Source organism: Rana temporaria, chromosome 3 (genome assembly GCF_905171775.1).
Source record: "Rana temporaria chromosome 3, aRanTem1.1, whole genome shotgun sequence".
NCBI lineage: Eukaryota > Metazoa > Chordata > Amphibia > Anura > Ranidae > Rana > Rana temporaria.
In genome coordinates, this window is record NC_053491.1 from 310,450,866 (window position 1) to 310,465,720 (window position 14,855).

General features: G+C 43.4%; 1 protein-coding gene across 3 annotated transcripts in view; it reads left to right on the plus strand.

Moving 5' to 3' along the window:
* Window positions 1-14,855, plus strand: part of LOC120932444 (A disintegrin and metalloproteinase with thrombospondin motifs 2-like) — a 1,658,079-nt gene that overhangs the window by 799,603 nt on the left and 843,621 nt on the right. For all 3 annotated transcript variants that reach the window (XM_040344802.1, XM_040344801.1, XM_040344800.1), the window contains exon 11: window positions 11,174-11,319. In XM_040344802.1, coding sequence (XP_040200736.1) covers window positions 11,174-11,319 — 146 coding nt within the window. The remainder of the gene's footprint in view (window positions 1-11,173; window positions 11,320-14,855) is intronic.

The window sequence follows — 14,855 nt, forward strand, 5'->3', positions numbered from 1 at the left end:
CTTACTGTTGACCTCTTTTAAGTTGCATGTGTCACAATGAATGGGGGCACACTGACTGCTATACTCCTGGGGTTATTATGCAATGTTGGGGGTTAGCTAGTGTGCAATGCTAGGAGTGTATTATTGTACCAAGCCTGGGGTTTCATTGTTGTGTGCTGCGGGTTACATTTTGTGATGTGATGGAGGTAATTATTAAGTATTGTGCTGTGGTGGGTAGTTAATTTATGTGTCAGGATTAATTATTGAGCCACATTGGGAGCTAATTATTGTGGGAGCTAATTATTGTGTTCATTTTTGGCCATTCTGAGTGTGAATTGTTGTGCTTTGCTTGAGTTAGTTACAATGCAACGTTTGGGGTTTATTATTGTGCCAGTCTGGTGTTCATTTGTTGTGTCATGCTAAGAGGTTAATTATTGTGCAGTGCTGAGGTTTTTACTTATTTTACTGTGTGAGGGGTTAAAGTGATTCTAACAGCAAGTCTCTTGCTATGGAGCACTCGAGCAGGCTCACTCCCAGGCCATGTGCCTGTGAATGGAAAATTTTCGTTTGCACACACAGCGTGGCTCGGCCCCACCTCCCACTCTCTCCTCATTGGCTCACTGGCAATTAAGATCAGAGCTTTGTGGTGGCCAAACAATTACTTCCAGGACTCCGTGTTCTTCTTTACATTGAAGATAGCTCTTAAAGTGGTTGTAAACCCTTACAGACCACTTTTACCCACTGGTAAGCCTTTATTAAGGCTTACAATACCTGGGTGCCGACATCTTGCACTCGCTGGAATAGAAAAAGCACATTCCAGGGAGAGCATCATAGAAGTGACGGGGATCCGACTTGGATTCCCGCCAATTCTAGACCGCGGCGTTTGATATGAATCATGAGGGGGAACTCCACGCCAAATTTTAAATAAAAAAACGGCATGGGTTTCCCCCCCAGGGGCATACCAGGCCCTTGGGTCTGGTATGGCTTGTAAGGAGAACCCCCCCTACCCTGAAAAACGGTGTGGGGGTCCCACTACAATCCATACCAGACCTGTATCCAAAGCATGCCGGCCGGTCAGAAAAGGAGTGGGGACGAGCGAGCACCCCCCACCCCTCCTGAGCCGTACCAGGCCGCATGCCCTCAACATGCCCTGCGGCCTCCCCACCCCATAAGGACAGGACCTCTTCCCGACAACCCTGGTTATTGGGGTCTGCGGACGGGGGGCTTATCGGAATCTGTGAGCCCCCTTTAATAAGGGGGCCCCCAGATACCGGCCCCCCACCCTAGGGGAATGAATATGGGGTAGCGGAAAAAAAATGTAAAAAAAAAACACACTACACAGGGTTTTTAAAGTAATTTATTAGTCCGCTCCGGAGCCCTCCCTCTCTTCTTCGGCACCCCCCGTCGAAGAAGCCCGAGAGGGGGGCCGCTGTTGTAAAAGAGCTAAATAAGAAAGCGCCCCCAAACCCCCCCCAGAAGAAGAGAACCAGACGGCGGTGAAGACTGACCCCCCCCCCGCCGAAGACGTCGAAGAAGAAGGCCCCCCCTCGTAAAACAGCTAAAGAGAGGGGGGGCCCCGGAGCTGACTAATAAATTAATCTAAAAACCCTGTGTAGTGTGTTTGTTTTTTTTACATTTTTTTTAGTCTGGTGAATTCACCTAGGGTGGGGGGCCGGTATCTGGGGGCCCCCTTATTAAAGGGGGCTCCCAGATTCCAATAAGCCCCCCGCCCGCAGACCCCGACAACCAACGGCCAGGGTTGTTGGGAAGAGGCCCTGTCCTTATCAACATGGGGACAGGGTGCTTTGGGGTGGGGGGGGGGGCCGCAGGGTGCCATCCTGCCCCAGAGCACCCAACCCCCCATGTTGAGGGCATGCGGCCTGGTACGGCTCAGGAGGGGGGGCGCTCGCTCGTCCCCACTCCTTTCCTGACCGGCCGGGCGGCGTGCTTTGGGTCTGGTATGGATTGTAGGGGGACCCCCTACACGGTTTAGGAGATATTTTCAAAAATCACAGGCACCAATGTCGCAGGTGCACTGAGTGTGCCGTTTCTAATGGCTACCGTACTATGACTGGCGGCTCCCGCACGCATCGCTGGAGCCGCAATACCCGGAAGTCGCTCTGGGAGAGACAGCGACGGAGGAGAACGAGGACCGCTGCGGTCATGTAAGGAGTGGGATAAACCACAGAAGTTTTTTTCAGTCCCTAAAAATCTGGCGGTGTGCTCTTGAAGAGAGTTTCTTGAAAAAATTTACCTTGCCTCCAATAGTGGACCCTCCTGTGTCCAGGCTAAACAAGCTAACCACCATCCCGGTGGAGGGGGCTCCCGCCTTCAAAGACCCTGCGGACAAGAAGGCTGAGGCAATCACCCGCAACTAGACATGTGCACTGACAAAAAATTCGTTTTTTTTTTTGTTTGTTATTTTCGTTTTTTTTATTTTTTTTCGGGAATTCTGGAAATTCAAAAAAAAAAATTGTTTTTGTTTCATTTGTTTATTTTTTTTTTGGAAATTCGTAAATTCGGGAAATTCGAAAATTCGGAATTCGGAAATTCGAAAAACGAATTAAACGGAAAAAATGAAATTTCCGAAAAAAACGAATGAAACAAAAATGAAAAAAAATGAATTCTAAAAATTCGGAAATGAAAAAAATTCGGAAGTACGAAAAATGTTTATTCTAAAATTCGGGATTTCGGAATTTCTAAAAATTCGAAAATTCAGATTTTTTTCATTTTCGAATTTTCGAATTTTTCGAATTTTTTCATTTTCGAACATTCGAAAATTCGAAATTCGACAATGAAAAATTTGAAAAAGAAAAATTCGAAATTTTTTAATTTTCGGAATTTCGAATTTTTAATTCAAAATTCCGAAAATTTGAAATTTCGAAAATGAAATATTCGAAAAATAAAAAATTAGTATATTCGAAATTTCGAAAATGAAAAATTAAAAAAATTCGAAAATGAAAGATTCGAAATTTCGAAAATTATAAAATTCGAAATTTTGAAAATTTAAAAATTCGAAATTTCGAAAATTTAAAATTTCGAAATTCGAAAGTAAAACATTCGAAAATGAAAAAATCGAAAATTCGAAATTTTGAAAATGCGAAAATCCGAAATTTCGAAAATTCGAAATTTCGAAAATATAAAGTAAACCATTCGAAAATGAAAAATTCGAAAATGAAAAATTCGAAAGTTGAAAAATTCGAAATTTGAAAAATTCGAAATTTGAAAATTCGAAAATGAACTATTCGAAAATTCGAAATTTCGAAAATGAAAAATTCGGAATTGAACAATTCGAAATTGAACAATTTGAAAAATAAAATAATCGAAAATTGAAAAATTCGAAATTTGAAAATACGAAAATTCCAAATTCCAAATTTTGAAAATCGAAAATGAAAAATTTGAATATTGAAAAATGCGAAAAATTAAAAAAATTGAATATTCTAAATTTGAAAATTCGAAAATTCAAAAAAAAATGAAAAATTCGAAAATAAAAAATGAAAAATTCGAAATTTCATAAATTCGGAATTTCTAAAATTTTTAAAAAACGAATATTTCGAATTTCCAAATTATCGGATTTCCGAAATTCCGAATTTTCGTATTTCAGATTTTTTAATTTCCGAATTTTCGGAAATTCGGAAATACGAAAATTCGGAAATTAAAAAATCTGAAATACGAAAATTCGGAAATTAAAAATTCGGAATTTTGGAAATTAACAATTTGGAAATTCGAAATATTCGGAAGTCCGAAAATTCGGAAATAAAAAATGTGTTAATCCGAAAATTCGGAATTAACAAATTTCCGAATTTTAGTTAAAAAATGAATTAGAAACTAAACGAATTGCACATGTCTACCCGCAACCTGTACATGTTAGTAGGTTTGGCAGTACACACAATAATAGTTGGAGCCCTGGTGTCTCAGACACTCACGGAATTGGCAAAGATGTTGCTCAATGGGTTACAAGCACGTCAGGCTTCCTCGAACGATGTAGCCCTAGCTGACCAACTGGTACAAGGCCTAAAATTTGTTTGCAAATCAGCCTTGGACACTATTCCTCTGCTGGCCAGGGCAAGTCAGGTGGTGGTGTTACGCCGTCTACTTTGGTTAAAGATTTGATCCGCCGACCAATCTTCCAAGAAGGCCCTGATGGACTTGCCCTTTAACCACTTAAGACCCGGACCATTACGCAGGTAAAGGACCTGGCCAGTTTTTGCGATTCAACACTGCGTTGCTTTAACTGACAATTGCGCGGTCGTGCGATGTGGCTCTCAATCAAAATTGCCGTCCTTTTTTTCCCACAAATAGAGCTTTCTTTTGGTAGTATTTGATCACCTCTGCGTTTTTTATTTTTTGCGCTATACACAAATAGAGCGACATTTTTGACAAAATGATTTTTTACTTTTTGCTTTAATAAATACCCCCAAAAAAGATATATAAACATTTTTTTCTCAGTTTAGGCCGATACATATTCTTGTACATATTTTTGGTAAACAAAAGTCGCAATAAGCGTTTATCGATTGGTTTGCGCAAAATTTATAGCATTTACAAAATAGGGGATAGTTTTATTGCATTTTTATTAAGGCTGTTAATGATTAAAATTTTCGTGTTCGATTAATCGATTTTTTTTAATTGACTAATTTCAATTAATTATAACGCACTTAATCCAACTACTTTTAGCTGATCTCCTTGCATTGCAACTCTGCATTAGTCAGTGGTAAATGTGGTATACACTATATACAATCACCCGACACTAGTTAGTTTCCACAATCCATGACTTAACTTCACAGTTCACACAAGTACGTTTTAAATTCAAACTGTAGCACTGACGTAATTAACTTTTTCTTATTAAACTTTAAGAAAAACTTAGAAAGTTAATTTAACTTTAATTATAAAACGTATCTAGTATACTGTCAGTCACTTTATAGTAGGCAAGTAGGCATCACTTTAGCCAGTCACGCAGACATACCAGAGTGTTTACATTTTCTAGAAGCAGACATGATCGCATTTTATTGACAATATACCCTGAAGAACTGAACAGTCTTTCGCACGGAACAGATGTTGTCGATACACAAATAATTGTCTGCACAAAACTGCTTAGGACAGGAAAACAATGGTTATTTTTGCCTACTTCCCCTGATGCATCCTCCTGCTCCACAGATGCAAAGGTACCTCAATACAATGAGTGCAGTTTGCTCGCATCCAGCAGGGTAAGTCTCACTGTCCAGACTGTCCGGTGACATCAAGAATTTTGATCGATCAAAAAAATGTAAGGTTAATCGAGGAATTAATCTTTAATTTCCCCAGCCCTAATTTTTATTATTATTTTTTTACTACTTATAGAGGCGATCAGCGATTTTTTTTTGTGACTGCGACATTATGGCGGACACATTGGACAGACACATTTTTGGGACCATTGTCATTTTCACAGCAAAAATGCATGATTTACTGTGAAAATGACAATTGCAGTTTAGGAGTTAACCACTAGGGGGCGCTGAAGGGGTTAAGTGTGACCTCATATGTGTTTCTAACTGTAGGGGGGGTGGGGCTGGACTTGTTACGTCATTGATCGTGTTTCCCTATATCAGGGAACAGACGATCAATGGCAGCGCCACAGTGAAGAATGGGGAAGGTGTGTTTACACACACCTCTCCCCGTTCTTCAGCTCCTGTGACCGATCACGGGACTCCGGCGGCGATCGGGTCCCGCGGCCATGGTCACAGAGCTTCGGACCGGGTCGCTGGCACGCGCCCGCGACCGGGCACTTAAAGAGGACGTACAGGTACGTGCTTGTGCCCAGCTGTGCCAATCTGCCAACGTATATGTGCAGGAGGTGGTCCTTAAGTGGTTAAGGAGCGACAGACTTTTTGGAGCCTCTCTGGATGACATAATTAAAGATGCCACAGGAGGTAAGAGCACAATGCTCCCACAATCCAAAAAGGGGAAGGAGCCACGCCGTAGGCAAGGGCCCTTCTTCACCGCACACAAGGTTTTTTTTCGTCCACCCAGTGCGGCAGGTAAAAGACCTCAGGCCGATAAAGCGCCTGCTGAGGGACAGAGACGTCCCTGGTTTTGCAAACCCAACAAACCTGCTGACAAAGCTATGTCCGCATGAAGGTTTGCCCCCACCCATCTCTCGGGTGGGGGGACGTCTTTGTGAATTTGCGACCTGGTGGACATCTCATGTCCCCGGCGGGTGGGTTTGCGAGGTAGTCTCTTCATGGTACAAGATAGAATTTCTATCTTGCCCTCCAAACATATTTTTCCCCTCCAACCTCCAGCTACAACCAACTTGTCAGGAAGCCCTATTTGGGGCAGTTCAAGACCTGCTGAAAAGTGGTGTGGTTATCCCTGTCCCAGTACAGGAACGGTTTCAGGGGTTTTACTCAAATCTGTTCATTGTACCAAAGAAGGAGGACGTTCGTCCAATTCTGGACCTCCAGGGCCCTCAATTGCTTCCTGAAGGTACAAAGATTCCAGATGGAATCGGTTCGCTCTGTCGTCACTGCCCTCCAGCCAGGGACTTTCTGGCATCCTTGGACATTAGGGATGCCTATTTACATGTCCCCATATGCACAAAGCATCAGAGATATCTGTGTTTTGCGGTCGGGGAAGACCACTACCAATTTGTGGCTCTCCCCTTTGGCCTGGCATCGGCACCAAGGGTGTTCACCAAGGTGCTTGCCCCAATTCTCGCCCTACTAAGACAACGTGGCATCGCTATCGTGGGCTACTTGGATGACTTGCTTCTGAGGGCCGCTTCAGCCTCAGAATTAGAGGGGAGCATGTCTATAACCTGTCAAACCCTCCGACACTTTGGTTGGGTATTGAACACTCATAAGTCAGTAATGGTACAGACTCAACACCTAGTATATCTGGGGTTGATTCTGGACTCCTCAGAGGCAAGGGTTTTTTTTCCCTGTGGAAAAGTTGCAGACCATTCGGGCTGCGGTGCGGCAGTTGACATCCCAGAAATAGTCATCACGCTGCTTTTGCATGAGAGTCCTGGGCCTCATGGTGGCCTCCTTTGAGGCGGTACCATATGCGCAATCTCACACGTGAGTGATACAGAAGGAAATTCTGTCCAGATGGGACAAGTGCCCATCATCCCTGGATTATTAAATCCGTGTGAGCCACCTGGTCAGGACCTCCCTTGTTTGGTGGCTGACCTCACCGGCACTTCTGTCCGGGAAGTCGTTCATTCCCTTTCACTGGATAGTTGTCATGACGGACGCCAGCCTTACCGGTTGGGGGGGGGGGAGTCTGGGGGGTTCAGTCAACCCCAGGGTCGCTGTTCTCCAGAGGATTCCCACTTGCCGATCAATGTCCTGGAACTTTGGGCAATCAGGCTGTGCCTCTCCATATGGTCTCAGAGGCTACGAGGGCGTCCAGTCAGGATCCAGTCAGACAACGCCACAGCAGTGGCATATGTCAACCATTAAGGAGGAACAATAAGCTCGGCTGCAGCGTCAGAGGTCGCTCACACCTTAAGGTAGGCAGAAAGGAGCGTACCGGCCCTGTCGGCCATTTACATTCCGGGCGTGGAAAACTGGCAGGCGGACTACCTAAGTCGCCAGATGCTGGACCAAGGAGAATGGTCTCTGCACCCAGATGTGTTTCAGCTCCTTTGCCCAAGATGGGGAATGCCAGACATAGATCTCCTGGCTTCTCGACTCAATTGGTCAAAAGCGAACAAGCAAAACCCCAAAGCCTCTGCATGAAGAGACGCCCCCGCATGACCGAGTGGGGGGGGCGGCTTTGTCAGTTTTCAGCGGTATGGCAGACGGAGATCCATGACAAGTGGGTGGTATCCACTGTGTCCCTGGGATACAAGCTGGAATTTCGAGAAATCCCATCTTCTCAGTTTCTAAACTCAGGGCTCTCCAAAGAGCCTCTAAAAAGAGCTTCATTCTTCAAGGGATTGGATCACTTGCTATCCCAAGGGGGGATCACAGAAGTACCCCTAAAGGAACAGGGTTCAGGTTTTTATTCAAACCTCTTTGTGATCCCAAAACCAAATGGAGACGTCAGGCCCATTCTGGATCGCTAAATCAGTTTCTGAACATCTGCCATTTCCGAATGGAAACTTCGATCAGTGGCCGCCACCCTACATGGCGGGGAATTCATGGTGTCCATAGACATCAAGGACGCATATTTACATGTGCCTATTCATCCCGCTCACCAAAGATTTTTAAGGTTTGCAGTAGGTCACCACTTTCAGTTTGTGGCTCTACCCTTTGGGGTGGCTACAGCACCCTGGGTATTCACAAAGCTACTAGCTCCTTTGTTGGGCAATCTCAGAGCACAAGGCATAAAGATAACAGCCTATCTAGACAATCTACTTGTAATAGATCAGTCCATAACAGGACTAGACCACTCAGTGCTCACCACTATAAAATACCCGGAGCACCTAGGATGGATTGTAGAAGAAGAGTAGAGTATCTGGGCATGATCGTAGATACAACCCAAAGCCGGGTATTCTTACCAGAATCAAAGATCAAGTCACTAAGGCACCTGATCCACGTAGTCAAGGCAAAGAAGAGACCTTCAATCCGCCTTTGCATGCGACTGTTAGGCAAGATGGTAGCCTCTTTCGAGACCATTCCTTATGCCCAGTTTCATTCGAGACTACTTCAGGGCAGCATTCTAGCTGCCTGGAACAGGAAGATCCAAGCTCTGGATCTACCCATGTGCCTGTCTTCACAGGTGCGCCAAAGCTTCAGTTTGTGGTTACAAACCAAGAACTTACGGAAAGGAAGGTTCTTTCTTCCAGTCACCTGGAAAGTGATATCTACAGATGCCAGCCTAAGGGGCTGGGGAGCTGTGTTGGAAGAAGCTTCAGCCCAGGAGACCTGGGCCAAGACCAAGAGAAGTATGCCCATCAATATACTCGAGTTACGGGCAGTATACTTAGCCCTCAAGACCTGGACAAGCAGGTTAGACGATCAACCAGTTTGGATTTAATCCGACAATGCTACAGCAGTGGCTTACATCAATTACCAAGGAGGCACCCAAAGTCAAGGCGCCCAGAAGGAGGTGAATCGCATCTTAAGATGGGCAGAAGAACATGTTCCTTGTCTTTCTGCAATCTTCATTCCAGGGGTAGAAAACTGGCAAGCAGACTACTTGAGTCGCCAGCAACTTTGTCCAGGAGAGTGGTCTCTCCACCCCAAGATCTTTTAGGCCATATGCCAGAGATGGGGAACCCCCCAAGTGTTAGCCTCCAGATTCAACAGGAAGTTGGACAAATTTGTGTCCAGGACAAAAGATCCTCTGGCCTACGGATCGGATGTCCCATTGGTTCCATGGAATCAGTTTTCACTGATCTATGCATTTCCTCCATTCGCCCTTCTACAGAGGCTACTCAGCAGGATCAAAAAGGAAAAGATTCCTGTATTCTTCGTGGCCCAGATTGGCCCAGAAGACCTTGGTAAGCCGAGATCAGAAAGATGGCGGTAGGAACACCTTGGAAACTTCCGCTTCACGACGACCTGCTGTCGCAAGGTCCAGTGTTCCATCCTTTCTTACAAATGCTAACTTTGACGGTTTGGCTGCTGAGACCCACATTCTGAAAAAGAGAGGGATCTCAGGTCCAGTGCTTTCTACACTTATTAATTACAGAAAGCCAGCCTCCAGACTTATTTACTATAGAGTCTGGAAAGCATATGTTTCATGGTGTGAAACCAACAAATGGAATCCTCAAAGATATGACATAAATAGGATTCTTGCCTTTTGCCAGCTAGGAGATATGAAATTAGCCCTTAGTACCATTAAGGGTCAAATATCCGCTCTATCAGTCTTCTTTCAAAGACCGCTGGCATCTCATTCCGTAGTGCGGGCTTTCATTCAGGGGGTACTACAGATCAATCCGCCAGTCTGCCTTGTGCCCATGGGATCTGAATCTAGTGTTATCAGTGTTGCAGAAGCAACCTTATGAACCTATTTGCAACATCACACTGATTCTTTTAAGCAGGAAGTTGGCCTTTTTGATGGCTATCTCTTCGGCTAGAAGAGTATCTGAATTAGCAGCTCTTTCCTGTAAAGAGCCTTATTTAGTTTGTCATAAAGACAAAATGTACTACGACCCCATCCTACCTTTTTACCTAAGCTGGTGTCAGCTTTTCATTTAAATCAAGAAGTTGTCCTGCCTTCTTTTTTTTCCGAATCCACAGACAGCGGAGGAAAGGTTGTTACACTCTCTAGATCTTGTGAAAACTGTAAAGGTGTATCTGCAGGCAACCGCTCAGATACGCAAGACAAATATTTTGTTTATTTTGCTGGATGGTCCCAAGAAGGTGGATTCGACAGACAATTTTTCAAGCCTATGGTTTAAAGAATAGGACTCCTCCTTTTTCTGTTAATGCGCACTCAACCAGGGCGGTAAGAGCTTCATGGGCAGTGCACCACCAGGCTTCGGTGACTCAGATCTGTAAAGCTGCAACTTGGTATTCAGTCCACACATTCTTAAAATTGTAACAGGTGGACGTGAGAGGACAGGAGGATGCCCCCTTTGGGTGAAGTGTGCTGCAGGCAGCGGTATAAAGCTTCCAGTCCCTGGCAGTCTGCTTGATCTGTGCCCCCCCCCCCCTTCATATGGAGCATTGCTCTGGGACGTCCCATTATGTAAAGACTTAGGCTCTGTGTTCCGTGGTGTACGATAAAGAAAATAGGATTTTTAAAACGGCTTACCTGTAAAATCCTTTTCTTGGAGTACATCACGAGACACAGAGGTCCCACCTTTCTTATGGGAGACCTTATTGCTTTGCTACAAAACTGAGGTACTTCCTCGATGGGAGTGGCTATATGGAGGGGAACTGTCTCTGGTTGTGCCAGTGTCCAATCACCTCTAGTGAGCATATAACCCATTATGTAAAGACTTAGGCTCTGTGTCCCGTGGTGTACTCCAAGAAAAGGATTTTACAGGTAAGCTGTTTTAAAAATTCTATTTTTCTATGTGCCCTAGCAGTTATCTGTGTATCCAGTGTGTTAAAATGCAGGTCACCCGATAAAGTGGAATCAAGGCAAACTATCGGCATGACAGTTATAGAACTAGCATTCTCAAAGTATATAATGCATAAATCTCTGGGTCAGTTGTAAAAAAAAAAAAAAGAAAACTTATATTTTTAAAGAAATGTTTTTGAATCAAAATGTCTGTTTGAAGGGGTTGTTAACATAAATACTTTTTTTTTTTTGTTGCAAGCATTGCTTTAAAGGCCACTGCATCTGGCTCACTCCTGAAATTCTCCGACAAGATGGAAATTGGGGGTCATGGAGTAAATTTGGTTCATGCTCTCGCACTTGTGGAACAGGTGTTAGGTACAGAACAAGGAGCTGTAACAACCCTCAGTAAGTGTAAATTATATTTATAATAAATACCACAGAAAACCTTTTACCTGCATTACATATTATATGTTAACAAGATGTTGATTTTAAAGTGGATCACTTATAGTTTATAGTTATATGGAAGCTTTAGACTCTGTCGGGTTTGTATCTCTGTCCACATCCCCTTAGGATACATTTCTATTTACTTCCTGTCCCAGAGATGTGACAGAGAGTAAGTGGAATTCTGCCCAAAGTGATGGGAAATGTTAGCTTTGATGAAGGAAAAAAAGTGTCCCCATTGGCATATATCCCTTTTACTGTCTCCTCTCACGTTCTGTCTCCAGGCAATAGTCACCATGACAAATGTCCCTCAAGAGGGACACAGACATCATATAAATATGTTGGAGGTTGCAATACTTTCCCGCCAATTTATTTTTTTATTTTTATAATTGACAATTTTTATTAGATTTTATTTTATGAAACAAAACAAATATAGGCATAACAAGCAAATGACATTGTATAATATCAACTACTGTCCAAATTTCCAACAAAATAAAGATCTTGAAGTGTTTACGACATGTATCCACAAGTTGGCAGCAAATTACAGCAACATATTCCGTAAACCATATAAAGAAAAACAGTCTAGCATTATGAGCAATATTCATCAAACCCAATCCCAAATGGGCCGTCTGAAATAGAACAAAGCCCAGGGATAATGTTCAGTACCCAGAATAATGCCTTTGTATAGAAACCAAAGAACAACAAAGAAAGAGAAGAGGAGAGAGAAAAGGGGGCAAGGGAAAGGCACAAGCTCACAACTCCTAAGGGGGAAGAGAGCACTGGAACTACAACCAGCAAGAGATAGAAAATCATGGGGGGTCCTCTCGCAAATGCCAAGGCTCCCATGTCACATTATGACACTCTACCATATCTGCAAGACATGCTGTGAGGTACTCCATGATCTTCACATCCTTAATCCTAGTGTATAACTCAATGAAGGTTGGTGGTGTTTACCTCTTCCACTGACGTGTATATCCTAGTGTATAATTTAATGAAGGTTGGTAGTGTTTACCTCTTCCACTGAAGAGCTACCAGACATCTAGCAGCTGTCAAGATATTAAATGTCAATTTGTTATCCAGCTTGGGTAGCCTGGGGAGTAAGTAGCCCTAACATGAATGTTTTGGGCCAAAAAAAAGTCTACATCAAACAGGCGAATGAGAAGATCATGCACCGTCCGCCAATATGGTTGCAGAAGTGGGCAGTACCAATAAATATGAAGCAAAGTGCCAGCAGCAGTCAGAGGCCAAAGGATATATGGTTTTCAAGTGGGTAGGGGGTCATAAACCAAAAGGATAAAACTTTATATGTGCTCTCTTTATAAAGGGTACAAATTAAGATTTTAGCTGCTTGGGACCATATAATCTGTCATTTAGCTATAGATAGTTCTCCAATGGCTTGTTCCCACCTAAGCATGTACAAGTGTTTACCTTAAGTATCTATTGAATACAAATTCAGTTGTTTATAAATATCTGAGAGTAAACTTTTTTGTGTTGAGCCAGTGATAACTAATCTCTCAAATGGGGTTAATTTTGAAAATTGTGGGGCAAAGGATAAAGCATAATGGCGAATATTAAGATGGCCAAAGAAAGCCCTGCAAGGCAGATTGGGTTTTTGCTTGAAGTTCCTCAAATATAGCAACATTCTTGTAACAGGGTTCACTAAGTGACCAAAGTGAAGTAGGTTTCTTGACGACCACAAGGGAGATCATTTGGGAGGTGTGACTATCTAGCATCTTAGGGTTATAAAGGAAAGCTGTCAGCAAATAAACCTCAAACAGGAGAGAGTGTTTATGCTTCAGCTGTCTCCAAATTTTACGAAGCAACACCATAGTGTGCAAAAGAGAGACAGCCCACCCAATTTTAAAGTATATCTAAAGCAAAAATGTTTTGTTTTGCATAGAGTGGTTAAGGCCTAGGACTGTTATAAATGTGCACAAATGAAAAATGTAATTCTGTTTCTGGTTCATTCGTCAAGTAAATAATTTAGTTTAATCATAATCGTTATTAACCACTTCCATACAGGGCTGTTATACACACATCCATACCAGGCCTATTCTGGCACTTCTCTCCTACATGTACAAATCATAATTTTTTTGCTAGAAAATTACGCAGAACCCCCAAACATTATATATGTTTTTTTTAGCAGACACCCTAGGGAATAAAACAACGGTCATTGAAACGTTTTATCTTGCACGGTATTTGCGCAATAATTTTTCAAACGTTTCATGAATTAAAAAAATAACAAAACAGTAAAGTTAGCCCAATTTTTTTGTAAAACATGAAAGATGATGTTACACCGAGTAAATAGATACCTAACATGTCATGCTTTAAAATTGCGCACACTCATGGAATGGCGCCAAACTTCGGTACTTAGAAATCTCCATAGGCAACGCTTGAATTTTTTTTTACAGGTTACCAGTTTAGATTTACAGAGGAGATCTAGTGCTAGAATTGTTGCTGGCACTCTAACGCACGCGGCGATACCTCACATATGTGGTTTAAACGGCGTTTACATATGTCGGCGGGACTTGCGTGTGCGTTCGCTTCTGCGCGCGAGCTACTGGGGACAGGGGCGTTAAAAAAAAATATTTTTTATTTCTTTTTCTTTTTTTTTACATATTTATTTATTTTTTTACACTTTTTTTTTATTTTTTATTATCACTTGTATTCCTATTACAAGGAATGTAAACATCCCTTGTAATAGGAATGTGTGTGACAGGTACTCTTTATGGAGAGACCACATCTCTCCTCCAGGCTGGAAAGCATGAAATCGGTGAAAAAAAATTCACCGATCTCATGATTACTGTTGCTTAGCAGCCGCAATTGCGGCTTTGTTTACTTACGGGGACCCAGGCGTGATGTCATCACGACGCGCCCGGGTCCTCCAACGGTCATAGAGATGACTGGTGACCATCTGGTCACCAGTCATCTCTATGCTTCCTGCCAGCGCCGGACGGTTCGTTCTCCGGGCCCCCGATGGCATGGGAGAGCCCGGAGAAGCACCGGATGGCGGCGGGAGGGGGGGTGTCCCCTCTCGCCGCCTGTAAGAACGATCTAGCGGCGGAATCGCCACTATGATCATTCTTACATTGTGCAGAATCGTTGGCAGAAGAGAAGGATATCTGAATGATGCCTCTAGCTGCAGGCATCATTCAGATATCCCCCCCACAAAGCCCAGGACGTCATATGACGTCCACCCGGATCGGTAGAGGTCCTTTGTGGACGTCATTTTACAATAGGCTGGTATTGATGTGGTTAAAGTGATACTAAAGGTTCAAATAAAAAAATAAAATAACAAACATGTTATACTTGCCTCCACTGTGCAGTTGGTTTTGCACAGAGTGGCCCCGAACGCCATCTTCTGGGGTCCTTGGCGGCTCTTGCGGAGCCTCCCCGCATCAGATTACCCCCTAGGATAAGCGCTCTCCTGGAGGGTTACCTTGCGGGCGCACTCCTGAATGCCACCGAATGCAGGACTTGACCCTGGCAACAGCATCATT